Genomic DNA, 27,329 nt, shown 5'->3' with positions numbered 1-27,329 from the left:
CTTCTCTACGACCTCGTAAGGTTTCCTTGAAAAATTCAATTCTCGTTGTCCTAGCGACAATATCACCTTGGCATTAGGTGTAAAAGTCACCTTTTGAAGGCTCGCATAGAGCTCTTCTAGGCCTATTTGATCACGTACGTAATCTGGTAATTTTTCAATTTGGTCAACATCACCTCGTTTGAGATGATGGACCAAACCATCTCCGATCCACACATACTCGTAAAACATATCGTTAGGGATCTCTATGTGGCTAGGTTTATCCCTCTCTTCCCCTAGCTCTGTCGGTTTCCCGAAGTCGCCGTGGTGGCTGCTGGTTGAGTCGTCGTAGACGCTGTATTCGTGGTGCTCGTTAGAATACTTGTAGCTGTAGGAGTAGGCGGGACGTGCGGGTTGTTTACATTCGTGGCCACGTGCGCGGCGGTAGGAGCTGGATGCATAAGCGTGGCGTATTGAACTTGCATCGAATTGTCAATGGTTTGTTGCTGTGGCTGCAATTCGGTAATTGTCGCTTGTTGCATTTGCTGATTTAAACATGCATCATACCAATCATTGTATTGTTTTTGTATTTCATCATACAATGGTTGGTGTTCATCGCTATGATAAAAATCATCATCGTCATTATATTGGGGTTGAAGGGGTACTTGCGTACCATTTACCATTCTTGGTATTCCGTTCGGGTCTATCATCATAAACTTAGCTGGCAAAATAGCCAATGGTGGATTCTGTGCTGTGGGTGGGGGCATCGGAATCGCTGCACTGGCGTTCGCGTTATTTTGTGCGGGTGGTGTATAATACACATCTTGGTTGCGAGGCACATTTCTATTATTTCCTCGGTTAAAAATATGCCTAGGTATCCATCCTTGTGGATTAGCTTGGCCTTTAATAAATGGAGGGTACCGGAATGCATTCGGACGCACCTGTGGTACCGTTGGTGCCGAAAAAAGTGGATGTTGCATTAATGGGGGAGGAGTGGGAGGGAGCGGTCCCATCGGTCCCATTTGGATCGTAGGTGGAGCATGAGGGGGCCATACCCCACTCATAATCATCTGTTGTTGCAACGTCCACTGGGGGGTTGGTTTGGATTGCACGTTCGGCATAATCCTTACCTTCTTGTGTTTAGCAAAATCGATATTAATTTCACTCAACGCACGTAGCTTTTCAATAAATTGCTCTATTGTTTGACCTTTCTTTTCGACTCGCATCTGGTATGCACCAGGTAGTTTATGTGCGATCGTATCGATTATGTAGGACGTACTACGGTGGTCAGAATGGCTTAGCGCGATAGTAAATCGAATTAATTGCCCAATTACGTCTTGTAGGCTGTTTGCGCAATCAAAATTGTCGCACGCTCGTTCGAGCATATCTTGGGCACGTTCATTCCAATAGAATCTCAAAAAACTCTCCTTTGTACGTTCGTACGTATCATCTGGCGATAACGTCGTCATCCAGGTCTCACGATCGTTCGTAGCTACCACTGTGGTAAACACATGTGCTTTATGCGCATCAGGAGCATTCGTAGCATTTGTAAAATGCTCAAATTTCTGAATGAAATCATGTGGAAACAAGCGATTTTGCTCCGTAAATACTATGTTGGATGCTTTCAATAACATCACGTCGATCTTATTAGGTTGGCGGTTCCCGCCACCTCCTCCTCCGCTCGGAGCATTGTTAACACGTTGTTCGAGGGTATTGACCTTTTTGGCAAGGTGTTCGGTAGTAGCATTTGCATCCTGCAATACCTCTGCATGTTCCTCAAGCTTGTGATCCAGCTCTTGTATGTCATCAAATAATTGATGCATCTCATCATTTGTATCACTTATAAGTTTATTGGTGGTTTCCTGGAACCTGTCATTTTTCTTGACGTATGCCGCAGATGCTTTGTTGATTTTATCAACCTCTTTCTGGTTCGCTTTGGCTATGTCATTGGCCTTTCCGGCCATTGATAATGCACGATTCGCCGCATTGCTCGCCTGTTGTGACGAAACGTCAATTTCATTGATCCTATTTTGCATCTCTTTTTGCTTTTTAAATACCTTTTTAAAACGACCATCGACATAGTTCCAGGTATACGTAAGTCTTTCAGCAACCACATCGAACGATAAATCGCCGGGCGGCATTGTGGGAGGGTTAATTACCTCACCGTCACTCGCGGTAAGGTCATGACTTTCGTCGCCAAAATCGTTCATCTCGTGTAGTGGACCTAAGTTGTTTAATGATGGATTTCGCGACGATTTTTTACTACCTACGTTGCTTGGTTTGCGACCTTGCAAATCTCTCTCGTTTAGGCTTCGTCTGTTAGGCCTATTTCTTAGTCTGTCTTTAAGTTCCGACATACGAGCGATATATTGGAACGGGTATTAAAACAAATAAAATTACTAGCTCGTAAAACAGTAGGCGTTGACAGACAGCAGAAATGCGTGAATGAGTCACACACGCACCGCAGATATAGTTGTTCTGTCTGGGACAAGTTTCGCGCCTCGGACGTTGTACAGAGGTTCCCTTCTGAGATCAAGCGTGACGAGGTCAACTAAGTATGTAGACGCGTTCGCGCCTTTTTTCACACCTAATTGCACACGTTTACTAATATACAAATACCTACACAGGTATTTGCTATCGGAAAGCGGAAGCGAAGCACAAATTAATTAACTTTAAACATAGATTACAGTAGCTAACTGTATTTTAGGCGCGTTTTTCCGTAAGGAAAATCAAGCTCACTTTGCATGCAATAAAGATTTGCGTTGAGGCGCCAATGATAAAATAATATTGTGTCGTAGGTACCTACTAAATATACGTTCGTATATTCGATACCTACTGACTAATTACCTACTCGAATAAGCCGGTAATCGGATACGGAGATGTACTAGTGTAATTGTAATAAAGCTAATTACTTACCTCGGCTATGGGTTTTATAGTACACTACCGAACACAATAAATTATCATACGCAAAGTTCGTGTAAACGAATGTATTTGTCAATAAAGACAACTTAAAACCGACTCGGAGCACTTCAAAGGGTTCAACACAACGATTATTCGGGGGGAATTACAAATTACGTTAACACTACTAAATTATTACTAAACTATAAAATATACAAAAACACTTTAAACCTAGGGCCGGAGCTCTAAAGAATTAAGGACATATTAACTTGGCAACTCGTATACTCGCGGATTCGAACTACAAGTTGGTCCAGTTGCCAAAGAAGCTGGAAGGCTCATTTGACACCTTGACCACTCATTGTTACCAACCACATCACCGAACGGTGCTGGAAGGGTTAAATTACCTGTTTATACACATACGTGTTACCATTAAGGCATATCCGTCTAACATTAGAATGCCCAAGAGAATGTCAGACAGCCTTCATAAATCAGACAGAAAGGTCATTGATCTCAATATGTCAGCTAGAAAGGTCAATGATCTCAATATGTCAGACCAAAAGTTACCTGACTTTCAGATGCCCGACCAACTGGTCAATGCCCTTATACAAGGCCAGACAGAAATCCAGGCATAAAAGTCAATGACCTCAATATGCCATTCTAAAAGCAGCATGACCTTCAAAAGACAAACAGACAGGTCAATGGCCTAATTCAGACAGACAGATCAATGATCTTAGAAGGCCAGACAGAAAGGTCAACGACCTAAATAGGCCAGACTGAACGCCACATGACCTTCTGAAGTCAGATAGACAAGTCAATGACCTTAGAAGTCCCAAGAGAACGTCAGACGGGCTTCATAAAGTCAGCCAGAAAGGTCATTGATCTCAATATGTCAGCTAGAAAGGTCAATGATCTCAATATGTCAGACCAAAAGTTACCTGACTTTCAGATGCCTGACCGACAGGTCAATGCCCTTACAAGGCCAGACAGAAATCCAGACATAAAAGTCAATGACCTCAATATGCCATTCTAAAAGCCGTATGACATTTAAAAGACAAACAGTTAACAGACAGGTCAAAGACCTAATTCAGACAGACAGATCAATGATCTTAGAAGGCCAGACAGAAAGGTCAATGGCCTAAATAGGCCAGACTAGACACCCATATGACCTTCTGAAGCCAGACAGACAAGTCAATGACCTTATGAGGCCAGACTGGAAGCCAGACAGGCAGGTCAATGACCTTAGAATGCCCAAGAGAACGTCAGACAGCCTTCATAAAGTCAGACAGAAATGTCATTGATCTCAATATGTCAGCTAGAATGGCCAATGATCTCAATTTATCAGACAGGAAGTCACATGACCTTCAGAAGCCAGACATACAGACAGGTCAATGACCTTATGAGACCGAACAGGCAGGTCAATGACCTTATGTGTTTTGACTGAAATCCAGACAGACAGGTCAATGACCATAGAATGCCCAAGAGAATGTCAGACAGCCTTCATAAAGTCAGACAGAAAGGTCATTGATCTCAATATGTCAGCTAGATAGGTCAGTGATCTCAATTTACCAGACTGGAAGTCACATGACCTTCAGAAGCCAGACATACAGACAGGTCAATGACCTTATGAGGCAAAACTAGAAGCCAGAGACAGACTAGTCTATGACTGTAGAAGACCTGGGCGGTCTTCATAAGCCACACGAAAAGGTCAATGACCCTAGCGTTATCAGAACAATTTTTTAAAATGAAAACCAACACATTTAAGACTGTTGGGGCAAAAAAATCGCCATTTATTTGTTTGACAAGGATGTAGAGCTTTCTCCTCCCTCCTCACCTAGACCAGATTTTGGTCATTGATGGAGATGGGAGCAGCTAGGTTAGAGTTGGTGTGAATGATTTTACTTTAATAGAGCTACTGTAGTGTAGGTAAGTAGATACGTATTTCAAAATTTTCAATTTAAAAAAATAGGTACTTCAATTTTTTCACATTTTTTATAAAATTGGGAGGTTTAGGTAAGTGGACCAATTATTTTTCATTGAGATGGCTGTAAATTTCATGACTCAATGCTACAATTTTAGGGGGTGGCAGCAAGAAAGTTTTGAAAAAATCATCTATCCCACCTCCTTCCGAAAAATTTGCATTAAAAATAATTGAAATAAGAATAATAAAAATAATAATCTTTAACTTTGAAATTTGAATTTTGAATTTTGGCATTTTTCAACATTACTGTAATTACCTACATATTTCTTTCGTTGAATAGGTTGGTAGCCCCCCCCCCCCGAATAAATGCAATATAATGTACTAAACCGAGGTATGCAGTTCATTTAAGCAGATGCATTCACATATTTTGACTTATTTGAGAACAATCTCGCGATTAAATCGATTCCACCAGAACCAAAGTGAATTGAATTTATTATTGTAGATTGTAGGTAATTTTGTACCATAACAAGCGAATATTGCGCATGCACCTAAGTAACAAGATTTCTAAAATTCAAACAATTGGATGGGCTAAATTGCCTCGGGGTTCAACTACTGTCGATTCCTCTGAGTAATTGATATATTACTATTTTATTATTCCTACATTAGTCGGACCTCGTAGATCTTGAAACGGAATAAGAAATTTCAAACGTGTAGTACCTACATAGGCCAGGTTTGCTTCACAAACATGTATAGTGTAGGTAGGTAGGTAGGTATTTTACAATGAAATTATGCATAATGTAGAGCTATTCTCACGGTCTTGTGTTTATGTAGATAGGGCATGTTCAGGTAAACCAATATAGGTACGTCGTATATGTTATTGCAATGTGCATTCGTTTGAAAAAGTTGTATTTTTTTATATTCTGGGATGTTATTCAGCAGCAACCACTGAATACAATATTATATAGGTCAAATTGCGGAGTAAAAATATTTATAAAGAAAATCCATCTTGAAAAATTAAAAATTTTAATTGTCAGAAAAATTGAACAAATTTCTACCCAAAATAATTTCACCAACTTGAACCTCAACAAATCCACTTCCCATTACCTTAAAACTTGGATAAAGTAAATTTCAAGAAATTTCCCAACACGAACGAAAGTAGGTATACCTACTTAAGTAGGAAAGATAATCCTAATATTTCCATCAGCATTTTAAACCGCAACCAACCATAACACAACAATGTAAAGTAAAAGTAAAACAAAATATACAAACTCACCCTGTATCTTTCCATATGTTGCTTTATCAATTCCAATCTATGATCGTGCTGAAAAGCTACCACTCGAACAGATCCAACGTACTAAATAACAAAATAAACATAATTACTAATTGGGAAACGATGAACGGTGTTATTTCACTAGGTACCTCTACCTATCGTATACATAAATGCTAAAAACATCACATTTTATATGAACTCGAGTAAACAATTCTCTAATAAATTAACTTTCCTACTCGTCTGTAACAAACGTATAAATATTGGCAAACAAAACTAATATACTCACCCCCAAAATCCCCCAACCCTCTACCAAACACATTTCATCTCGGAAAAAGGAATAATAGTACTACGCTGAAGATGAAATGAAAACAAAAATATTTCATCGCATCTACCTTCCGGCAAATTAAAACAATTTTATATCGAAACTCTCTCTCTACACTTGAGAGTCTTTTTCATGAGCTAACAATCTTTTCATTCGTTGCACATACGCACAGACTCGATTTGTTGGGTACCTAAGTGAAATTTGCACCACAAAAGAATACCGCCGCGCTTCTTAACCTTTCTCCTATAATATAGATACGTATTTACATTACAAAACAAAACACTCGACTTTGATTACCAAAATATTCCAATTGCCTGGTTTTTTTGATTTCTTTTTCGTCCTATACTATGTCAAATTGTCTTTCGTTAGATGCTAATTAAACCACAGGAGTAAATATTGTCGATGTGTCATCAAAATATCTTCGGTGAACAGAGAAAAATAAATAAAAATTATGCATATTGCATAAGCCTAAGTAGGTACATACACATGAGCCACTGCTGGAAATTTTTTAATTAAAAGAGGCGTAACTATTCATTCGTTCTTTTTTAAACCATTGTTTACTTGCGAGTAGGTATCTGAAAGTGGTACTTATTTTGTTATACACGACCATGCGGCCTCCTTTGAGATTATCGTATTATTATCATAATGTTTTGTTGAATACTCTTCCCTAAACTTTTTTTCATTAAAACTCGTTCGCTAATCGTCCAGTATGCAGAGATTTATATGGTAAGGTGGTAAGTAACTTCCACATTGAAGATATTGAAACTTCAAATAGGGAACGAGAATCATGTTGTAATGAAAATATCTACCTACTCGTATCTCATCCAGTGGCGCATTCTTTCGCAACAACTGCGATATTTTTCGCCTCTTTTTTCGAAACAGGAAAATTTCTTGATGGAAAATAGGTAAGTAATGGAACTTCAATATAACGTCTCAGTTGATGATATTTTTTCTCAATTATGAAATTTCGGCATTGACAAAATTTGTATTTTGCTATAGGTACCTTCAATATTTTTCTTTCTCGCTCTCTTCTCTTGAACGATTCAAAAATAAATTCACGTTGAAATAATCGTAGCTTTCCATAAAATGAAAACAATCTTCAAAATAATCGAAATGTTTTTCGGTAATAACGGAACTTGAAAAAATTGACGATGAAGAAATGACATATTTTTTAAAAGGGACGTGTTATTCTCTCCACCTTCCCCCTCCTATACTATTGGCTGCTGATAATTATTCAAAAAATGGCAACACCAGTTCTTTTTTCATGAAATAGAATATTAGATACAAAGTAGGACTCCTTTTTTTGAATCCTTGAAAATTTTCACAATTAAGAAAATTCATACTGAAATATTATTTTTTTGTTGATTTTCTGCGAATTTTTAATGATTTATTCTAGTTTTAAAATCATTCAAACAGTGTTTTATTTCACTGAAATTTTGTCACTTTTTGGCCGTTTTTCATAAGAATGAATTTTTTTTTACATTTTGGGTGTTTTAAAAACTTTTCCATACAGTTTTTTCAAACTTTTATTGATATTTTATGCAAGGAGATGTCTCATTGAAATTTCATCTTTTTTTTCAATTTTCACTTCGAGTGGATGTCTCTCTTTCCCATTCATCATAAAATTAGAGGTTTCAATTCGATCTTTTCAAATTTGAATTATTGTTTATGAATTTCTCACTAACTCTCTTGCTAGAGATTTGCTTTCAAGTTTTAGGTACCTAACTTGATTTAAAAATTTTTTCGATCATCCTTCAACAAAAAAAAAAATGAATGCAAAATTTTGATTTTTCATGAGAATTAAAGATTCATCATCTGGAATTGGCAATCACTTTATGAACTTCCAGAAAGTAATTTAAAAAATGTCCCTCTATCACAGGCAATTAATTTGAGACATTCCCAGCCACTGTAAAGTCAAAACTCGCGAAATAAATTGAATCCAAAGAAATTCCATGATCAAAAAATTGTTTTTCACCATTTTTTTGCGCCAAAAATTTTCAACTTGTTATAAATAATTTTGTGGTGTTAGATATGATTTGTTATCGTGATTAAAGTGATATTTTGATGGTATTGCCGTTTTTGTAATCAATCGCAGGTATGCATAGAAAATTTTTACAAAAGCGTAAAACAATATGGGTCTCCTAATCCCAACTACCCATAAGATCATGTAAATTCAGGGTGGTTGGGATTAGAGGGGAGAAGGCCAAGAAAGTGATCACTTTTTCAAATACATTGTGTATGTGACTAGAAAGCGGCACTTTGGCACTTGGCAGTGCCAAATTTGTCAACTTTTTCATTTTTCAGGCCTTTTCACCTTTAGCATCATTTTTTACTTTATTTTTACCAAAAATGCAATATTAATTAGGCTAATTACCTGAAAAATTCCAAAACCAAAACCAATTCAGTTTTCAATCAGTTCCATGCACAACAATTGTGGACGTCAACATTTACCTACATCGACCACGTTTTTTTCCAACATGATGATGGAAAAGTGATCAATTTAATTATTTAGTAGGAATCTTCTGTCTGTACAAAAGCCATAAGTGAATGAAGTTTCAAAATTTTCTCATTATTTCTGAAACCTCGACATGTCATCTCAATATGTAGATGCAAAATTCGATGCTCAAAATTTACATCTACAGCTATGTCGACCAATTTTCCAGAATTAAAATTTCTGTTTTAGTGTTTAAAAGTTTAGTAAACATTCAAAAATATGATCTTGTTCAATGAGGAAAACAAATTTTTTAGGGCGTTGATGAAATTATTCACTTCTCCACAGTTTGGAGTTGTAGATGATATGAGGTTGATATTGTGGATGTATTTGAAGAGTGATATTCCAAAACTCGCTTTGTCCATTTTCACAACTTTTCAGGAGAGAGGAAAAACAGTTTCCCTTTAAACGGGTAAATTGGGTTTTTAGGCGAGTTTAGCACTTTATTCGGGTGGATTTATGATGTAGGAGTGTAGGTATACATTTCATCCACTAAATACTGCTGAAAAAAATTTCAATAAAAATGGACAAAGCGCGTTTTGGAACATTATTTTTTTTTTAATTTTTAGTGAATTGGCTATTTAGGTGAGTTTAACACCTCATTTTGGTAGGTTGATGATGTAGAAATGTGAGTTAATACTTCATCTACCAGGTACCACTGAAAACCCAACTTTGATAAAAATGGACAAAGCGAGTTTTGGAATATCACTCTTCATTTGTTGATGTCGAATTTCACATCAACATTAACATCGACATGTTGACATGAAAAATGGATTAGTTTAGTACTCTTAGATAAACCCGGGAAAAAATGGATTAGATCTTATATAAAATGGTTAGATCTAACTAGATATAGAAAATGTCTCTATCTAGATAGATCTAACTATATATAATTTGATCTAGTTATATCCAATTAGATCTATCTAGATAGAGCCATTTTCTATATCTAGTTAGATCTAACCATGTTATTGGTCAATGTTCAGTTTTATTCATTTACATATAGAAGTGTTTTAGTTCAATTTGGATCCTCGCCCTTTAACATGTAGTTTGTCTCCAAAAAATGGGTACATCAAATAATAATAATGAAAATTATAATTTTCAACAGAAATGTTTTACTCGATCAATTTTTTTTAGATGGAACCATGAAAAGTTAATTTGGAAGTTTGAGCCTTGAATCCTATATAGGATTCTGCTTGAGACTTTATCTGTGAGTAGCCAAAATGACACACTTTTCGAGCATTTTAGATCCAACTTGATCTTCATAGATCTAACCAGATATAATGAGATCCATTCAGATATAATTTTATCAAATTTGATCTGAACAGACATGTTTGCAAGAAATGTGTTTCAAACATTTTAGATCCAACTGGGTCTTCATTAGATCTATGAATACACGTACCTAGTACCTTGTGGTGCCCGGGTCTTTTATGGCAATTGTGGCGCCCGCGTACATAGAGGATCACATATATACATATGATAAAGGTGTTTTGATGCAGTTTGGATTTTTCATCATAGTTAGTCATAGTGGTGCCCGATACATAAACTTGGTACTTGCAGTGCCCGCCTCAAATTTTTTTTTCACCTTAGAGTGCATTTCACTCGATTCTGCATCGTTCTATAATTATAAAAAGATCTTGTGGTGCCCGATTTGGGCACCACAAGCCCAAAACCGGGCACCACAATGACTACGTATACTTAAAACGGGCACCACAATGACTAAGTTTAAATCTAACCAGATATAATGAGATCTATTCAGATATAATTTGATCAAATCTGATCTGAATAGATATGTTTGTAAGAAATACTATTCAAACATTTTAGATCTAACTGAATCTTCATAGATCTAACCAGATATAATGAGATCAATTCAGATATAATTTGATCAAATCTGATCTGAATAGATATGTTTGTATATAAGAAATACGATTCAAGCTTTTTAGATCCAATTGGATCTTGATATACCTATATGACCAGATATAATGGGACAAATTTATATGTAAGATGATCAACATTCAGATATAATTTTATCAAATCTGATCTATGTTGATCAGTTTTTAGATCTAATTTGATCACATTAGATATGATGAGATACGATTAGATCTGTCCCATTTTTTCCCGGGAAGTATTGCACCATCTTTGATATAAGGAATTTCTGTTCAACTATTTGATTGTACAGACTTTCCATCTGTATTTCTTCAAAAGTGGACTTTGCGTCAATGCTGTTTTCAGCAGGAGCAATAGCTACATCAGAGGAAATAATTTTTGGAAAAAAATTTTGAATTTTAAACTCAAATTTTATAATTTTACGAAGCAGGAGGTCGACATAAATTTTGATGTAAATGTAGATCCATCCACATCCGTCACTTTTGGATGCCGCATGTCGATGTAAATTTCAACCCTGTGTTGAGCCCATTGTTGACATAAATGCAGATGAACATCAGTCGACAATTACATCGACAATTAGCTCGACACAGGGTCGAAATTCACATGGACATGTGGCATCCAAAAGTGACGGATGCGGATGGGTCAACATTCACATCGAAATTAGCATGGTCATTGTTGTATGGGTTATGCTCTTGGTTTGGGTTTTGAATTTGAATTTGAGAAGTAAACGCTCCTGGTTTTGGTTTAGGTTTTAGTTGTGGGAAAATAACGCTCCTGGTTTTGAGCAATTTTAATCGGTTTTTGGGGCTTTTGGTTTTGGTTTTGGTTTTGGTTTGCAAGCCCTGTACCAAACCACCAAATAAATTGTGCAAGAAAAAGTGCACGTTTACAACAGAGGTTGTTAAGGTATTAGCAAGGGGAAGCACGTACATCCTAACTAAAATGGACACTGTTGTAATTTAATTTCACAATATTGCATATAGGCCTATACTAATTTTCATAATTCATTTTCAGCATGGTTGGAAATGGTAGAAGCCAGAAACCAAACCATTGCTGAAAAAAACATAGAATTTTCAAAGAAAAGTAGACGTAAAAAAGCGAGAAAACAAACGACCACTGCTGACGATGAAGCTACAGATCCAAAAGTAAGAAATAAAGTTGACATCGAGGTTATATGTTGTTTTAAATATTTTCATTAAGTAGGTACCTATAGGCAGATACAATGGCAGTGTTAGTGTTTAAGCTCTTTCAGAACATCGTGCTCACAATGCTTGTTCTTTAAAAAACTGTCACATTCACGTTCTCATTTGTGATTACAAACACAAACATATAACCAACAAAATTTGATTGCATCTGCGGATACTGGTGCATGGAAGCGTTCAAGCTCTTTCAAAATATCCGGTTCAAGTGCCTATTCTTTAAAAATTATCACGTTCTCATTTGCAATCACCAATGCAAACACCAACGAATTTTGATCACATCCATAGACAAATTAAACATAGGTAATTTGAAATAAATTTAGGAAAATCAAAATCAATACACTTTCTGAACCAAATTAATGTTTATTTGGTACCTATTATTAGTCAACAATTAAGTGGTTCTATCTCTACATTCCTTCACATGGAGTACAATTTTAGGTTGTGCATAAATTCTGTTTTCTCAAAATTTGAGTGTTCTTTTGAAACAAACATGTTCACATTTTCATCCTTTTGAATGTTCTATGATGAAATTATAGTTTGGAGTTTGGAGCAATCTCATTCTCATTTCATTCTCTACACAATTGTCACTAAATGCCATAACTGATTTTTCCACACATGATGGAAAAAAAATTATTGAACAAAGTTGTAAGGTTAGAGAATTAAATGAGCTATTGAATGAGATATAGCTCTGAAGTTAGTTGGTTGAAAACTGTGTTCAAATGTGTGATGAGCTCAAGTCTTATTTGTTTTTGGATGACAACAATTATTATATTGATACTGATGAATAAAACGATCAGTATTTCACTATTTCTTAATTAAGTGATGTACCTATTTCAAATGTATTCTATACTTACTTACTCTACACATACGAGTATGTATTTTTCATTTTCAAGAAACTTGAACAGAGTAGCAAATCAAAATCTCTTGGAGCCGATGTGAAGGTTGATCTACTATCAGAAATTGAAAAGAAGCAGAAGAGATACGTTGAAGTTGAACCAGACGAAGGAAAATTAACAAAGAAAGAGCTAATTGATAAGGTGAACATCCTAGAGATGGAAATTGCGAGGTTAAAAGCTGAGTATAATGGGTTAAGAATGTCGAAATATGTCAAAAAAGGTAATCTCAATTATCACCTTTCAATTTCAGGTTTATGCAGTGTTGGCAAAACGAAATTAATTTCGTTTCGTTTTTCATAACGTTATGTAAAATGGAACAGCAATTCGTTTCGTTTCGTTTTCGTTATGCCTCTGATTTTTTTTCGTTACGTTTCGCGTTATGCCTTTTTATATTTCGTTTTTATTTCGTTTTGCCTACTTTTGCTCAAATTTTTTCGTTTTCATTTCGTTATGCTTTAAAATAACGTTATGCCTTATGGAAACGTTTTACCCTATGATAACGTTTTGCCTTACAATAACGTTTTGCCTTGTAATAACGTTTCTACAGTTTTAAAACAACTTCTGTGAAGTAATCATTGCATATTACTAGCAAAGAATACTATAAAAACCGAAAAAAATGTGGAACAAAACGAAAAAAAGGTGAAACGAAAGTAAAGAAAGGTGAAACGAAATGAAAAAAAGGTGAAACGAAACGAAAAAAGGTGAAACGAAAAAGTAGGTAAAACGAAAAAAAAAACGAAAAAAACGTTTTGCTTCTCGAAAATCCGTTTTCAAAACGAAAAGTTTTGAAACGTTTCGTTTTCGTCATAACGTTATTTTCTTGGTCTATATTTCGTTTCGTTTTCATTTCGTTTTCGTTTCGTTTTGCGTTTTTTTAACGTTTTACAAAACGAAATAATTTCGTTTTGCCAACACTGGGTTTATGTGTATAATTTGATTCAATTTTTGGAAAATTCTCTTTCTTCATTATGGAATTTTTGAAAGTTGATCCCGAAGTACAATTGTTGTTGAAAAATCTCCGTAAATGTAGAAAGCTACAGGAACAAATGGATGGAACTTCTGAGCCATTGAATGATGGGCCTACTGATCGAGTAAAAACTGATGGAGTAAAAACTGCTGAAGAGAAAAGTGTCACTGAAGTCAAAACTGTTACTGTAAACTCAGCCAACAAAGTAGAGTCTGCTTCATCAGTAAAAAGTTCTGAAGACGTTCAGGATAATGGCCCAAATGATTTTTCTGCGACATCAATTGTGCAGATTAATTCATTGCCCTCTGTTGGTAGTATAAGCCTTGAAAAAATTGATCAGGTTATTCTACAAGGAGATACCAAGAAAGAGTGGTGGAGAGAAAAAGTATACATAATTTTTAAATTTTCTGAAACATGTACTCATTTATTTACACAAGCTGTTTAATTTATCAAGTACTCTTTTAATTTTATATGCCCACAGAACTTGTCAACGCTTAACCACCGTAGCTTAAATGTGTTAACAAACGAAATTCTTAATGATATATTCACGAAGGAGGAACTTGCGACTTCAAATTTAACTGGGAAGTTCGCGAATGCCGTAAAGAATATAATCACGGATAATAGGCCGCCAAAGAAGAAGCTGGACCCAGTTCGTATTCAATACATGCGAGGTAGGTTTATTGCAATAGTCATTCACACTTCTGTACAAGCTATTGCGCCTATTCATTTCTATTTTCCACAGATTATGTAAGGGAAAAGTTTCCGCCTGCGGAGGGGGAGGAGGCCAAATTCGATAAAAGTTGCCTGCAGGTTATTCCCCAAAAATGCAGCAATTCTGCAAGAGATGCATCATAATTTGTAAATTGCTGAAGCAGATGACTTGAATGTTTTTATGTTTTTTTTAAATTCACTTTTACCTACTTACTGTTTTTTCCTGTATTAAGTGAGATGTTTTTACATTTTTGTTAAAAATTACTTTTAAAGCTTTTTTTTTAAAAAAAAAAATGCTTATTTTTACAACTTTATTGTTATTGAATAAAATTACCATCACAAATACCCTATTGACAAAATTATGCTGAAAAGCATGCATAACAGTGTGTGATTTTGGACTGGTGTAAAAGCGTGCATTATCACATTAAAAATGTACATTTTTGCATGCTAAATAGAAGCAATCTAGCAACCAAATTTTTTCTAAAATGCACCAGTTGCAAAAATAACCACTAATCTGTTGAGCTCCAAGGTAGCCGAGTGAGTTAAGCAGTCGCACATCACAGGAAACCAGGATCAATCCTCGCCTGTGCCAGAAATTTTTTAATTTATTTGAAAAAATTATTTATTAGAATGTCTTAAAATTCACAAATAATTGGTAGATAGTATTGCCTGTGAGTTTGAGCAATTGTTCTGCTAAAATTTCCGCACTTGTTGTACATACTTTTGGTTTACTTTTAAGCATGCTATTCACTGGCTGAATAGCATGCAATTTTTTGAAAAAGTCCAAATTTACGCATGCGTGTGATATGCAAAAAAGCATGCATTTCAGCATGTTGCACGCACAATTTTTGTCAATAGGGTACACATACGAGTACATCTACAAACTACAAGTACCATAATTATAAATTGACCAATGGTTTTTTTGCCACTTAATTACTAATGGTACCTAATAGTTATGGAATGGTAATGGTAGTGTATATGGTTACCACTACCACTACCATTGGTGATGAATGGTGGCGAAAAAACCATTGGTCATTTTTTTAATGGTAACCATTAGTTTTTTTGCATATGGGATGTCAAGTAATAAATATCTATTTTAACATCTTCTGACTTTGATTTTGGTGTTTTTTACTCATTTTTAAATTTTAACTTGTTTTTTGAAGGGGTCAATATTAGGTTCAGTTTTTTTTGTAAGTGACCAATTTTCATAATTTGTAAGAACATTCTAAAATACTTTATAGCTTATACTTATTCATGTATTAAGTAATAAATATTTGTTTCAACACCTGTAGACTTTGATTTCGGTGTTTTTTACTCATTTTCAACACGTTTTTTTAGGGAATCGATATTTGGGTCACTTTTTTTTTGTTGAATTTTTAAACTTTTTCAGAAAATTAAAAAAAAAAGATATCTAGTAAATGAAAATGTTGGGTCTTTGGGCTTTGGGATGTTGAAGTAGACATGTCAAGCTATTGTAGCAGTCATGGACATTTCCAGCTCCATTCGGCTCTGAGAAATTAAAAAAATAAACAAGGTGATCGATAATTGATACCCTTACCCTTATACGTTGCCAAACTGTATTTTTTATAAAAAAACTTTCTTTGGGGCACACTATATTTCTGCACACCTCGTATAAGTATGTTGAACGAAATTAAATTCGCTTCTATTGTTTTAAAATTAATTACCTTTATTTAAATTTAATTAGCTATGCTAATGAATGGCTACTGCTAGTAGTACTAGGCAGTAGGTATACTACTTCAAGTAGTTATAATTATATAATTGCGAAGGCAATATTCAAGAATGGATGTGCTTTCAACTAGATGTTCACTCCAAGATGGTCAAAAGCACATAAACTCAAATTTGGAATGAACATCTGGAAGTTAGCAAGGGTTGTGGGAGTGGCAGCCCCACTCTGCCATTTCCACACCCTTAAATTTGCAGCTGGCACATGTCGTGTTTTTACCCTAAACAAGCAGGTGGTGAAAGCCAGGTATAAAATGTACACAGATCGGAAAGATAACAATAGAGATAAATTCTCATCACAAAAGGCAGCGAGGGCATAATAGAAAAATAAAATTCACCTGGCTGCCCTGCTTTAGGTACCTAAACTAATCAAAAAAAATACTAGGGGGGGGGGGTAAATTCTGACCAACATGCAAGCACATGAAAATGAATAAGAAATTTGTGAAAAGCTTTTCCTATTCCTAATTTGTACACCATTGTTACCTATAAATTTTCATAGGTACTGCTATTGTTGAATTTTAGTTGATTTGTTGTTGTATATTTTGTTATTTTGTGCTTTACCTACATTTCTTAAATCTTTTCATGTTGTATTTTTTTTTTTGTTGTACTTACCTAGGTATTACTAATTGTTATGTCACATGACACTGGACACCATTGAATAAACTGATATTGGATTTTGGATTTGAAATTTAATTCATGTCTGAATAGATCACAAATTTTTTTTTAAAACGTGTTTTTTGAACATCCTACAATTCTAGTTTTCTGCCTCAATTTTATCAAATTTTGGATTTTTTCTAGAAAGTAAATAACTGACAAATCCACAAAAAAATCATCAAAAATCAAAACAATGAAATTAGGCTAAAAAAAATTGACCTGGTTGTGCGTTTTGGATACACCTATCTCTTTGATTTAATTTTTAACTGGGTTCAACAAATATGCCATCTTTTGAGATTTCTAATTTTTCAGACTGTGCAGTGTGCACCTCTGAGGTAACTGCTTTTAAAATAAAATCTCCAATAAAAGGCAGTTTTATCCACTTCAGGTATCAGTTGGGTTATTGAAATGTCTCCAACACAAACACAATTAAACACCAGTCGTAAATCTCCATTCTCTTTATAGGTACGTATAGCTTTGAACCACAGCACAGTTAATCTTTATCGAAACGTATTTTATAAATGGCACACGTGAAACATTAGCTCGCTCCAGCAAGAATTACTCGATAGTCAAATGCGAACAAGTTTTTTTTTTTCAGATAGTAAAAAATTACTGTCACGGTAGGAGCACGTAAAGCAGTAGGTATTGAGTTACCATAAGCTATTGTAATCGTTACGTTAAAATGTTACACATATATTTGTAGATCTACCTATAGGTACCTACCTGTTCTTGATGCCTAAACCATTTTTCTTCTAGAATCAAAACTGAGAGAAAAAAAATCAAAAAATTGATCAAAACAATTGCCAAGTACATAAAAAACAATGTATAGGTAAAAATTGCAAGCGTTCGGAGACTAATAATAAAATCAAGATTTCAACCATAAACGTCATTTGTCGATTATTTATTAACACAACCAGATTACACGTAGGTAAGTCAAGTTGATTTAAACGCACTTCATTTGCGTAATTGATACTTTATAACATCGAACGCCTCGCAATTTTCGATTAATTTGCATATCGTTTACAGGTAAAATGATTGCAGCTGGTTTATAACATATTTCTCATCTTCCTTCTTGTCTTTTTACTCGTACTTTCCAAGTCGAGGGAACATTGACCGAACACACTCGTGCTCATATTATGATTTTACATCTTGATGAAATTTATTCGAAGACGTGCCATATATATAATATAGGTAGGTCTGGTCTAAGTACAAGGAGTAATATTGCACTAATTACTCTTTGGTAAATAGATAGGCAGTATGTATTTATTATTTAATGACTGAATTATCCATTATTTACGACGACAACGAGTCAACGACGACTTCGAGGACAACATACGATAAATTTTCGTTTCGCACCGCGCGATACCGAACGTGAAGAGGAAAAAAACTAAATGTCATTAAATAGACTAGACTGATAAAAGTTGCTCGAACACATCTAACTAGTTGAATTAATCATTGGTGCTGTGGTGTACGACTGGTGCTCAACTGCAGTACCTATACGAGTATACATACACGGAGATCATTTGTGTGCATAGTGCTTGCCTCTCTCTTACATATACAGTTAGATGAGGTACTTCTGCAGCTTCGCATTCGCACTCCTTGCGTCCACTAAACTTATATGTAGGTACCTAGAAACTACCTATGCAATTATAAATCACATTTTAGCCGTTGCACGCTGCACGACGACCGTATTTTAAGATAATTTTGCTCGCAATTAGAATTTGAATGTTGTTTGCCAATGACACTGTGTCGTTGTCTTCGTCATTTGAACGAAAGGTGCAATGACTCTTGACTCCTGTATTAATTTTTTATTAAAAATGTCCACCATAAGGTAGAAAAATTGTAAATTTAAGAAAAATTGAGCTTGATGTAACTGGAAGATTATAATATGTAATGTAAGTATATTCACACGATTTTATCAGATCTGACCAGAGGTTGTACGAGTCTGCTCGTAAATGACTCGAAGACTCCGAGTCAACTCAAAATTAGACTCGTAGTCTTATTTTTCAAATTCTCGTAAATTTATGACTCTTGAGTCCTGTTTTTCTCATACGAGTGTTTTTTTCGAATTCGAATCTTTTATAAATCCACAAAAAAAGTAACTCGGAGGATTTCGATCAAATTCAGAAGATACTTTCATTTCAAGTTGAAAGTCACTCAGAAATTTTTTTAGCTCGGGAGGTGCCCCTGTAGAAGGTATAATATGAGACCTAAAAGAGGGGACATTCTTGAAAAAAATCGTGATTTTTTCGGTCCAGCCCCTACCCAACCTGTTTTGGAAAAAGTGGTCCAAATCCAAAATATAGTAGGTGCCTATTTGGAACTTTGCCTTGACCTAGGACATTATACCATCAAAATTCAATATCATCGTCTTTGCGGTGTTGCTGAGGGGTTCTAAAATTGGCAGATGGCTCATTATTGAGCGAGTTTATGTTTTTTCTTCTCAAATATTTTGCATTGTACATTCGAAAGATGCAATTTCTGGAATTCTGAAACTAAAAAAATATTTTGAAGAGCAGGGGTGTCCATTTTTTTACTCGTTGTTTCAAAATTCAAAAACTCAAAAAAATTGATTAGTTTTTGACTTATTTGTTTCTCAATATTTTGAGTGACCAAAAAATTGGCACCACTGCTTTTCACTCTCTGAATTATGGTCGACATTTCCTGAGATTTTCTTTGTTTCACAATCTTCGTGCATTTGATTTGACTGAACCTAAAGAATCAAAAAAGAAAAAAGGAAAAAAGACTCCGAGTCTTAAATTTTAGGAATTCATCCGAACTCTGGATCTGACCAAATTCGAACATTCCGATTTGACCTGACCAGATTTAGTCGGATCAGGAGTTCGATTGAATTGGATTATTTATTCAAACTTGATCGGATCCTGTGGAAAAAATCTGATTGGATTTGAGCAAATTTGAACAGTTCTGATCAGACCTGATTGGATCAGATCAGAACTACTGATCAGATCCAGGCATTCACCACTCTGGAATCAAATTAAATCTTATCAGATCATAGCTTTGATCGGATTAGATCTGTCACCTGATCAGATACAATAAGGAAGATCTGGCTGAATCTAACCAGATCTGAATGGATCTGATCAGATTAGATCAGATAAGATCGGATCGGTTTAGGACATTCCAGATGCAATTAGATTTAACTAGATTTAGTCAGATCTGCTCAGATAAAAATTTCGATCAAATTAGATCTGTTCAGACCTTACAAGATCTAACAAAGGACTTCAATCGGATCTGACCACATTTGGATAGGTCGGATAGGCCTGATTAGACCTGATTGACCAGGCTAAATTGGATTCTGCTTTTCACGGGGGGAAGGGGGTGTCTGGATCCAATTAATTCTGACCAGATGTAATCAGATCACAATCAGGTCTCTCTATTGGATCTGATCAGGTCCAAACCTAACCAAACAGATCAAATCCGATCAAAACTGTGATCTGATTAAATCAGGAAAGATATATCTAAGATTGGATTTAAGGAATTCCCATGTTTTATTAAATCTCATATGGTCTGATCAGATCAATCCAGATCTGGTCAGATTCAATCAGGTCTCTCCATTGGATCTGATAAGGTCCAAACAGATCAAATCCGATCAAAATTGTGATCTGAATAAATCAGGAAAGATATCAGCTAAGATTGGATTTAAAAATATTCCCAAATCTTATTAAATCTCATGAATAGTTTGATCAGATTAATCCAGATCTGGTCAGATCCAATCAGGTCTCCTCTATTGGATATGGTTAGGTATTCTTAAGTTGTTCCTTATATTACTTACACAATAAATTTACCTCACCCCCCTCGTGGGGAATGGGGACAGTTTTTTTTGAAAAAATCCAATATGGTTGAAACTTTTCTGAGCAGATCTCTGATTTGATTAGTTATAAGGTCAAATTGAGTCATGGAATGAACAGATTGATCAAATCTAATTAGATTCAATCATTTTCCACTCATTTTTGATGATTTTCAGTGATTGATTACTTTTCACGTAGGTACAGATTTTTACGGGCCATTTTCAACATTTCATTGATCTTTAATATAATTTTTGGCTGAATTTTTCCAAAATTTTCTGAAATTTCTTCACTTTGTGGTGGTTCTAAATTACTTTAATGCCCCTTAAAATCGTTTAATTTCATTTTAAGATGTTTTCATAATGTTCTATGTGAATTTGATGAATGGTTCATAATTTTTTGATGTTTTTCGATGATTTTAGTCATATCATCAATCATCATCATTCCAATGGTTTTTTTTAAAATGCATTTTGTAATTAGATATTTCTAAGCCATAAGCAAATCATTGAATTTTTTCTCAGTTTTGGGGATTTTAAATTTTTTTAAATGATTTCAAAAATATTCAATGTCATTTAAAAATATTTTTTTTGGTAATTTTTTGTTGTTTTTTTTGCTGAATTTCAGCAAATTTTTCGTAAGTTTAACCAGTTTTCTGTGAATTTTATTGATGTTAAATATTTCTCGAGTATTTTTATGACATTTTTAACAAGTTTCAATAACAATTTACCCAATTTTTGCTAGAATTTTCCATTTTTTAAATCTGATCTGAGTAGATCTAATCCAATCTCATAATTATCCAGTCATTTTTTGCTGGGTTATCTACTTGTTTTTACATCATTTTAAATGCATTATTGAAGAATATTTTCCCCAATTTTTGCTAAATTTTCCATAATTTTGTTGCTTTTTGGTAATTTGAAAAGATTTTAACGTATTCGTCATTTTAGGGCGTACCTAAATTAGATTGTTTATTTCAACAGGCAAGTTATTTTACAAAATAACCCCCCCCCCCCCCCTCTCCTTTCCGTCACAAAATCGTGATCAAAGATATACACAATACACATGTAGTAGTAACACTTTGCTCAACTGACCAGTTTGAAGGGTACCTTATCTACTTTAGCTAAGTACCATGATGATTTTTGAAAAAAGCAAGGAATTTCCTGGATTTTTTAAAAAAGAAAAACAAAAATACTTTTTGGATTTTAAATTCCTTTCTTTCTCTGCATTTTTTGGAATAATTTTACTTGGATCACAGACTTCCATTTTGATTAAAATAAAATTTTATATTTTTCTGTGCCTTCTTTCCATCATTTCCAAATTTCAACGATAGGTTAAGTCAACAAATCTTTCAACTTCAACATTTCAAAAAAGAAGTTTTAAAACCACAGCTCAAAGATGCTAGAAATTTTCCACCTACTTGTATAGGTACTTTAAACTCAGTAGGTAGTCAATTAGTTGAAAAAATTATTCAGCTGAATAAACTTAGTTCTCCCAACTTGAAAATGGTTTAGCAAACTATTTTTGAAAAAAAAGGTGATTTTTGTTCCACTGTCTCTTTTTTTGAGAGCAAATAATGTTTTCACGATCTCCAAGGCAAATGGAAAGTAGACATCTCGAATAAGAATTATAAATTATGTTTTTTCCAATTCACAGTGTAGGTAGGTACCTATATTTTGTACCAAAAATCCGTGATCTCGTCTTCCAAAATCTGAAGCTTCGATGATCAAAATCTGAAAATCTCTGTTTCTATATCTCAGCCAATAAAGGGGAGTGAAGGGGAAGAAAGGGACAGCAGAGTACATATTAGAATTTTTTTCCTAGTCAATTTATATTCTCTAAAATACAAAATTTTCTACCAATAAAATATGATTTTGAACTCTGAAAACAAAATCCTCACTTGGTTTTCATACAAATCATAGCTTTAAAAAAGATCTCAATAAAACCAAAAAATGCATTTAAAAACTATATAGCATCCGTAGAATTCCCAATAATAATCTTGGATCTATCACAGCCAAAATCAATAATTCTCAAAAAAAATATAAGTAGGTAACTAAAAAATGAACCACATACCGAAATATGATCAAATTGTCGATCCATTCCATAAACCTCATCGATCTCGTCTCACACATTAAAAATTCACCTCAGCAACAAATAACCACACACACCGAACACACCGACACAGCCATCGGGGAAATTTCACTCGCGTAATCAAAACCAGTCGCACAAATCACCAGAAAAAAAAAGACGCGAAATATTAGAAAATAAAAAAAATCGCAACCATCACGAACACACGGACATTCAACTAGTTGAAAAAGTAACCATCTATAAGTGGGCAATGTTACACGGTAGACTAACTGGAAACTAAACTCTCATGTACGTACAGTCAAGTCTCCGTATGTAGATATTATACGCGATCGAGGATAAACAGTTGGAACTCTAGAAACCGATCGACGACGATCCAGGGCCACGAATCAGCATTTTTTAATAACGCGTTCTCTTCTCATCCTCTGGTCGCATAAAATGTGCATCTTGCATGGTTTCGCATCGAGCACGTTTGTTTGAATTTTTTGACGAATTGCATAAAAATATAGTTAGGTAGTGTAAACTTACACGAACCGGACGCCTACAAAACTATCGAATAAATTAGAAATGGAAATTAGTTTTTTTTTCTTAGCTTCTTTTTGGCTCATTCGACCGGTAGGTTATTCACTTTAATGGATCGACGATTAGGTGTTATTTTAGTCGCGGCCATAGGATTAACAACTTTTCAAAATGTTGGTCTACCTACCGTTGCGGGAATAATTTGTGACAAAATGATGCACTTTTTAGTAATACCTATCCTTTAAGTCGAATTAAACGCTGGTATAAGTAGTGTAAAATTAGTTGCATATGCGGATTCGTCGTACTGCATGAAATTCAAGCTTCTGTAATCCGCAGAAGTCTGCCAGTGTTTTCTCTTTTTGAAGTACTTAGTATTTATTTGAGCAAAAGAAGACCGCCGTTTAAAAAAGGAAGAAAACCTATTTGCAAAATCACTAATAATAAATCAAACGCTCTCTTTGCTTTAAATTCGTTACTATGGAGGTATTTGTCGAGAATGGAATAGAATAAAGAGAGCGATACGAACTTCGTTTTACGAAGCCTATACCCAGACATAACACTTGCCCAAGTTATTTCCTTCTCTCCTTCCTTCAAAATTTACCTACAATTTTACAAAATAATAAATACTCGACTTACCTACTTTTTTTAAATCCTGACTCAAGTAGGATCATCTTTCATAAAAATTAAATTCCATTATTATAAATTATGTAAAATCATTTCCTGTACGAATCTGATCCAGCACAAGTCGATGATTCGAAATAATTGCATTTAGTGTATAATTCAATTCATGGAAAGCATATACACGATACCATGCTGGTGGTACTAGCCACTAGGCTTATATTCATCGAAAATGTAATCTAAATAAACATTACGTGATCAAAGTTAATTTTTTCAAAGAAGAATAAAAATTTAACACGAGTAATCGTAAATTGTTTACGATGAATATTCAAATGGGAACTTATATAGTGGTATATCTAGGTACCTATGTGTTAAGTATAAAACTTATTTATCTGTTACTGCCAACGAAATGATAGATTTAAACAGTTGTTCTCTATTTACGAACTGTACTGTTCTCTGGTTCCTCGCTTTCTTCTGCGATGCTTCGTTACTTTTTTACTGCCTACATACTTAAATGTTTCAATTTGCGAGTGAAGTACTTTTCTAATATATTGCATTATTATTATTATTTCAAGATTATAATACAAAGTTATTTTATACCTACGTTATTTTAAATATTATGAAGAAAATTATATCTAAGCAACTAAGACAAGAAGGAATATATATGTAGTTGCCATGTCCAGATGCATCTTTTTTTTGAGGAGAGGGGGGAGGGAGAAGGAAGGAGATGCTTGGAAAAATTCTGATGACGATTTTGGCATGATGAATTTATCACAACATAGTTCAAAATTTTGTTGATTTTTTCTGCCCCCCCCCCCATTTCCTCCTCTTGGGAAAAGTGATTGAATCTGATTAAGTCCGGATAAAGATGTAATCTTATCAAAACTCTGATCTGATAAAATCAGGTTCCTTCTGGAAATGAAAGTACCTACTTAATTCGATCGAAACTTTGACCCACCTGGTCAGGTCAAAAGTGGATCCACACGGAATGTTCAGATCTTATCATTTTTCTACAGGCCATCATAGTGCATATCTATGACTATATTTTTGACTTTTTGTCAGAAAGTTTGAAAACTTGGAGACAATTCAAATGAATTCCTAATGTTCCTTATTACCTATTGAATTTGTAAAAAACATGGAAAAAATTGATAAATTCCAAATATTTCAAGTGCATTTGATGTAGCCTAACAAATTTTATCAAACGACTGAGAATTTTTTAAAAAATTCTGTACATTTTTGGAATAATTTTATAGACTTTGAAAAACATTGAACAATAATAATATGCTTTTTTGATGAAAAAACGAACTGACGACATCAAAAAATTCAGAAAGCTAATCAAAGAATTATTGCGGTTGCAATTTCAAACCTTTTAGAAACAAGAAAAAATTGAAACTGGTCAACTCCACTTACAATATCCCATCAGCAGTGTTTAAGATTTTTCTGTCAAAAAAGACTTCTTAATTTCGCTGATTTTTTTCTGAAATATTTTTTCAGGGGGAGAGCGTTTAATAGTACCTATTTTTTGAATCAATTTCAGGCTTGTTAACCGAGAAAAAATGATTAAAAATTTAACAAGAAATTCAAAATTTAGGTTAAAGGTTACAGTTAAGGTTCAGTTTACGGTTATTGGTGATCATTTTTTTCCGTTAATGGTTGAGGTTAAGGTTACAATTTTTGATGGTAATTTTTCCAGTTGAGCTTAAAATTTCGGTTTATGGTTAAAATCGCAGTTGAAAATTTGAAAAATTTCAAGACTTTTCTCTGAGTTTGAAAATTTGAAGTTTAAAAATTGAAAAACTGGTAACATTTGAATTATTCAAAATTTAGAAATTTTTTTCATGAAACAATTCGTTATCATCTCTTATCATTAAAATATCATTTAAGATCGAGCCTTAATAATTTAATGACTACTGAGTAAGTATGATGCAACTGTAGTTTCAAATTTGGCGTTTTTTTATTTTATCTTTTGATCATTTTTTTGATTGAAATAATGAGGAGGTCATTGCAAAAATAGCCCTGGCCAGTTTGAAAAAAAAATGGGGAGGTGCTTTTATCCACTGCATTGTATGGATGCATCAGTATTATACTCCTCCAAAAGTTTTTCTGAGAGTAACAGGAACTATACCTGATTGTGAGTTGATAAAAAAATCACTTTGAACACAGTATACCAATTCATCAGGACTTTACCTACAGGGTTTTTTATCTTGCTTGTTTTTTATTTTCATTTTTGACAAGGGCTATTTTTGCAATGAGCTCATCAATTTCAAATCACTACAAATCATATTGAAAAAAACCACAGATATAAAGAAATAAAAAAACACCACTTTTCAATATTTAAAAAAATTTCTAACCAGTTTTTCTTTAAAAAATTTTTGGTCAAGGTTACAATTATGGTTCATTTTGATCTCAGAAAACGGTCACAATTAAGGTTATGGTTAGTGATATTTCTAAAAAAAATTTTTTGGGTCAATTTACCAGTTAATTTGAGGTTACAATTGAATCGGTCAGTATGGAAAGGTAACAAGTCACATTTTTGAAAAAAAATTTTTTTGCGGAAATGGGGGTTTCAAAGTACGGCGGATCGACTGGTGATGTCAGATTTCCGCAAAACTGCCGGGAAAGTGGTATTTGGGCGCAGAAAAAGGGCGGATCCGCATTTATGACTTTTTTGTAAAATGTTTTAAATTCCTTGAAAAATAACTAACATTTTTGAGAAGACCATTTTTTGAAATTTAAGTTAATCTCTGAACTGAAAAATGATGAAAAAATTAACCACTTCGGCAAAAAGTCTTAGAACTCAAGGGGTTTTTGGTCAATTTAAACGAGATAGCAGTCTAAATGATGTACTTAGATGTAGAATCAAGCCCCATTCGTGCCCGAGAAATTTCAAAAGAAATTTTGTCGATTGGGTGCAGAAAGGGTCTAAGTCCCATTTGTTTAGGCAGCAACAGCACCGGCGCACGTGAATATTTTTTTTTGGAAACTGCGCTAAAAGTTGTGTCTTGGGGTCCTCTTTCAATGACCTTAAGCATGTTTACTAAAATTTTTTGATTTTTGAATGAATCAGTTTTTTGTTATTCCTGAAAAACGCAAAAATGGACTTATCCCCTTTCCGTACTGACCGATTCAATTAATGGTTAAAAACCGGTTAACAAGCCTGGTCAATTTTACAGTTTTTCTAAAATAAGTATTTGAAGCCATACCGACGGGTCAATGACTTCAAGAGGGGAGACAGGCAGACAGACGACCTTGAGGAGCTAGACAGGCAGGTCAATGACCTCGAGATGACGAACAAGGCGTCAGATGACGTTGATGAGCCAGATAGACAGGTAAGTGATATTGAGAGGACATACACAGGAAGTTAAACGACCCTGAAAAGCCAGA

At 34.4% G+C, this 27,329-nt stretch overlaps 1 protein-coding gene across 2 annotated transcripts in view; it reads right to left on the bottom strand.

The window, feature by feature from the left end:
- The window catches only part of LOC135834674 (EGFR adapter protein-like), a 249,375-nt gene extending 226,253 nt beyond the window's left edge, over nucleotides 1–23,122 (bottom strand). The window contains exons 1-2 of one of the 2 annotated variants that reach the window (XM_065348618.1): nucleotides 22,797–23,122; nucleotides 6,066–6,146 (exon numbers count right to left, since the gene is read on the bottom strand). In XM_065348618.1, the coding sequence (XP_065204690.1) occupies nucleotides 6,066–6,146; nucleotides 22,797–22,823 (108 nt within the window). In that variant the 5' untranslated portion in view covers nucleotides 22,824–23,122. The remainder of the gene's footprint in view (nucleotides 1–6,065; nucleotides 6,147–22,796) is intronic. The other variant, XM_065348617.1, reaches the window with a different exon arrangement.
- Nucleotides 23,123–27,329: the final 4,207 nt, after the last annotated feature.

The sequence above is a fragment of the Planococcus citri genome, chromosome 2 (assembly GCF_950023065.1).
Source record: "Planococcus citri chromosome 2, ihPlaCitr1.1, whole genome shotgun sequence".
Lineage (NCBI taxonomy): Eukaryota > Metazoa > Arthropoda > Insecta > Hemiptera > Pseudococcidae > Planococcus > Planococcus citri.
Note: the sequence above shows the minus strand (reverse complement) of the source record. Positions and strands in the feature narration are given on the sequence as shown.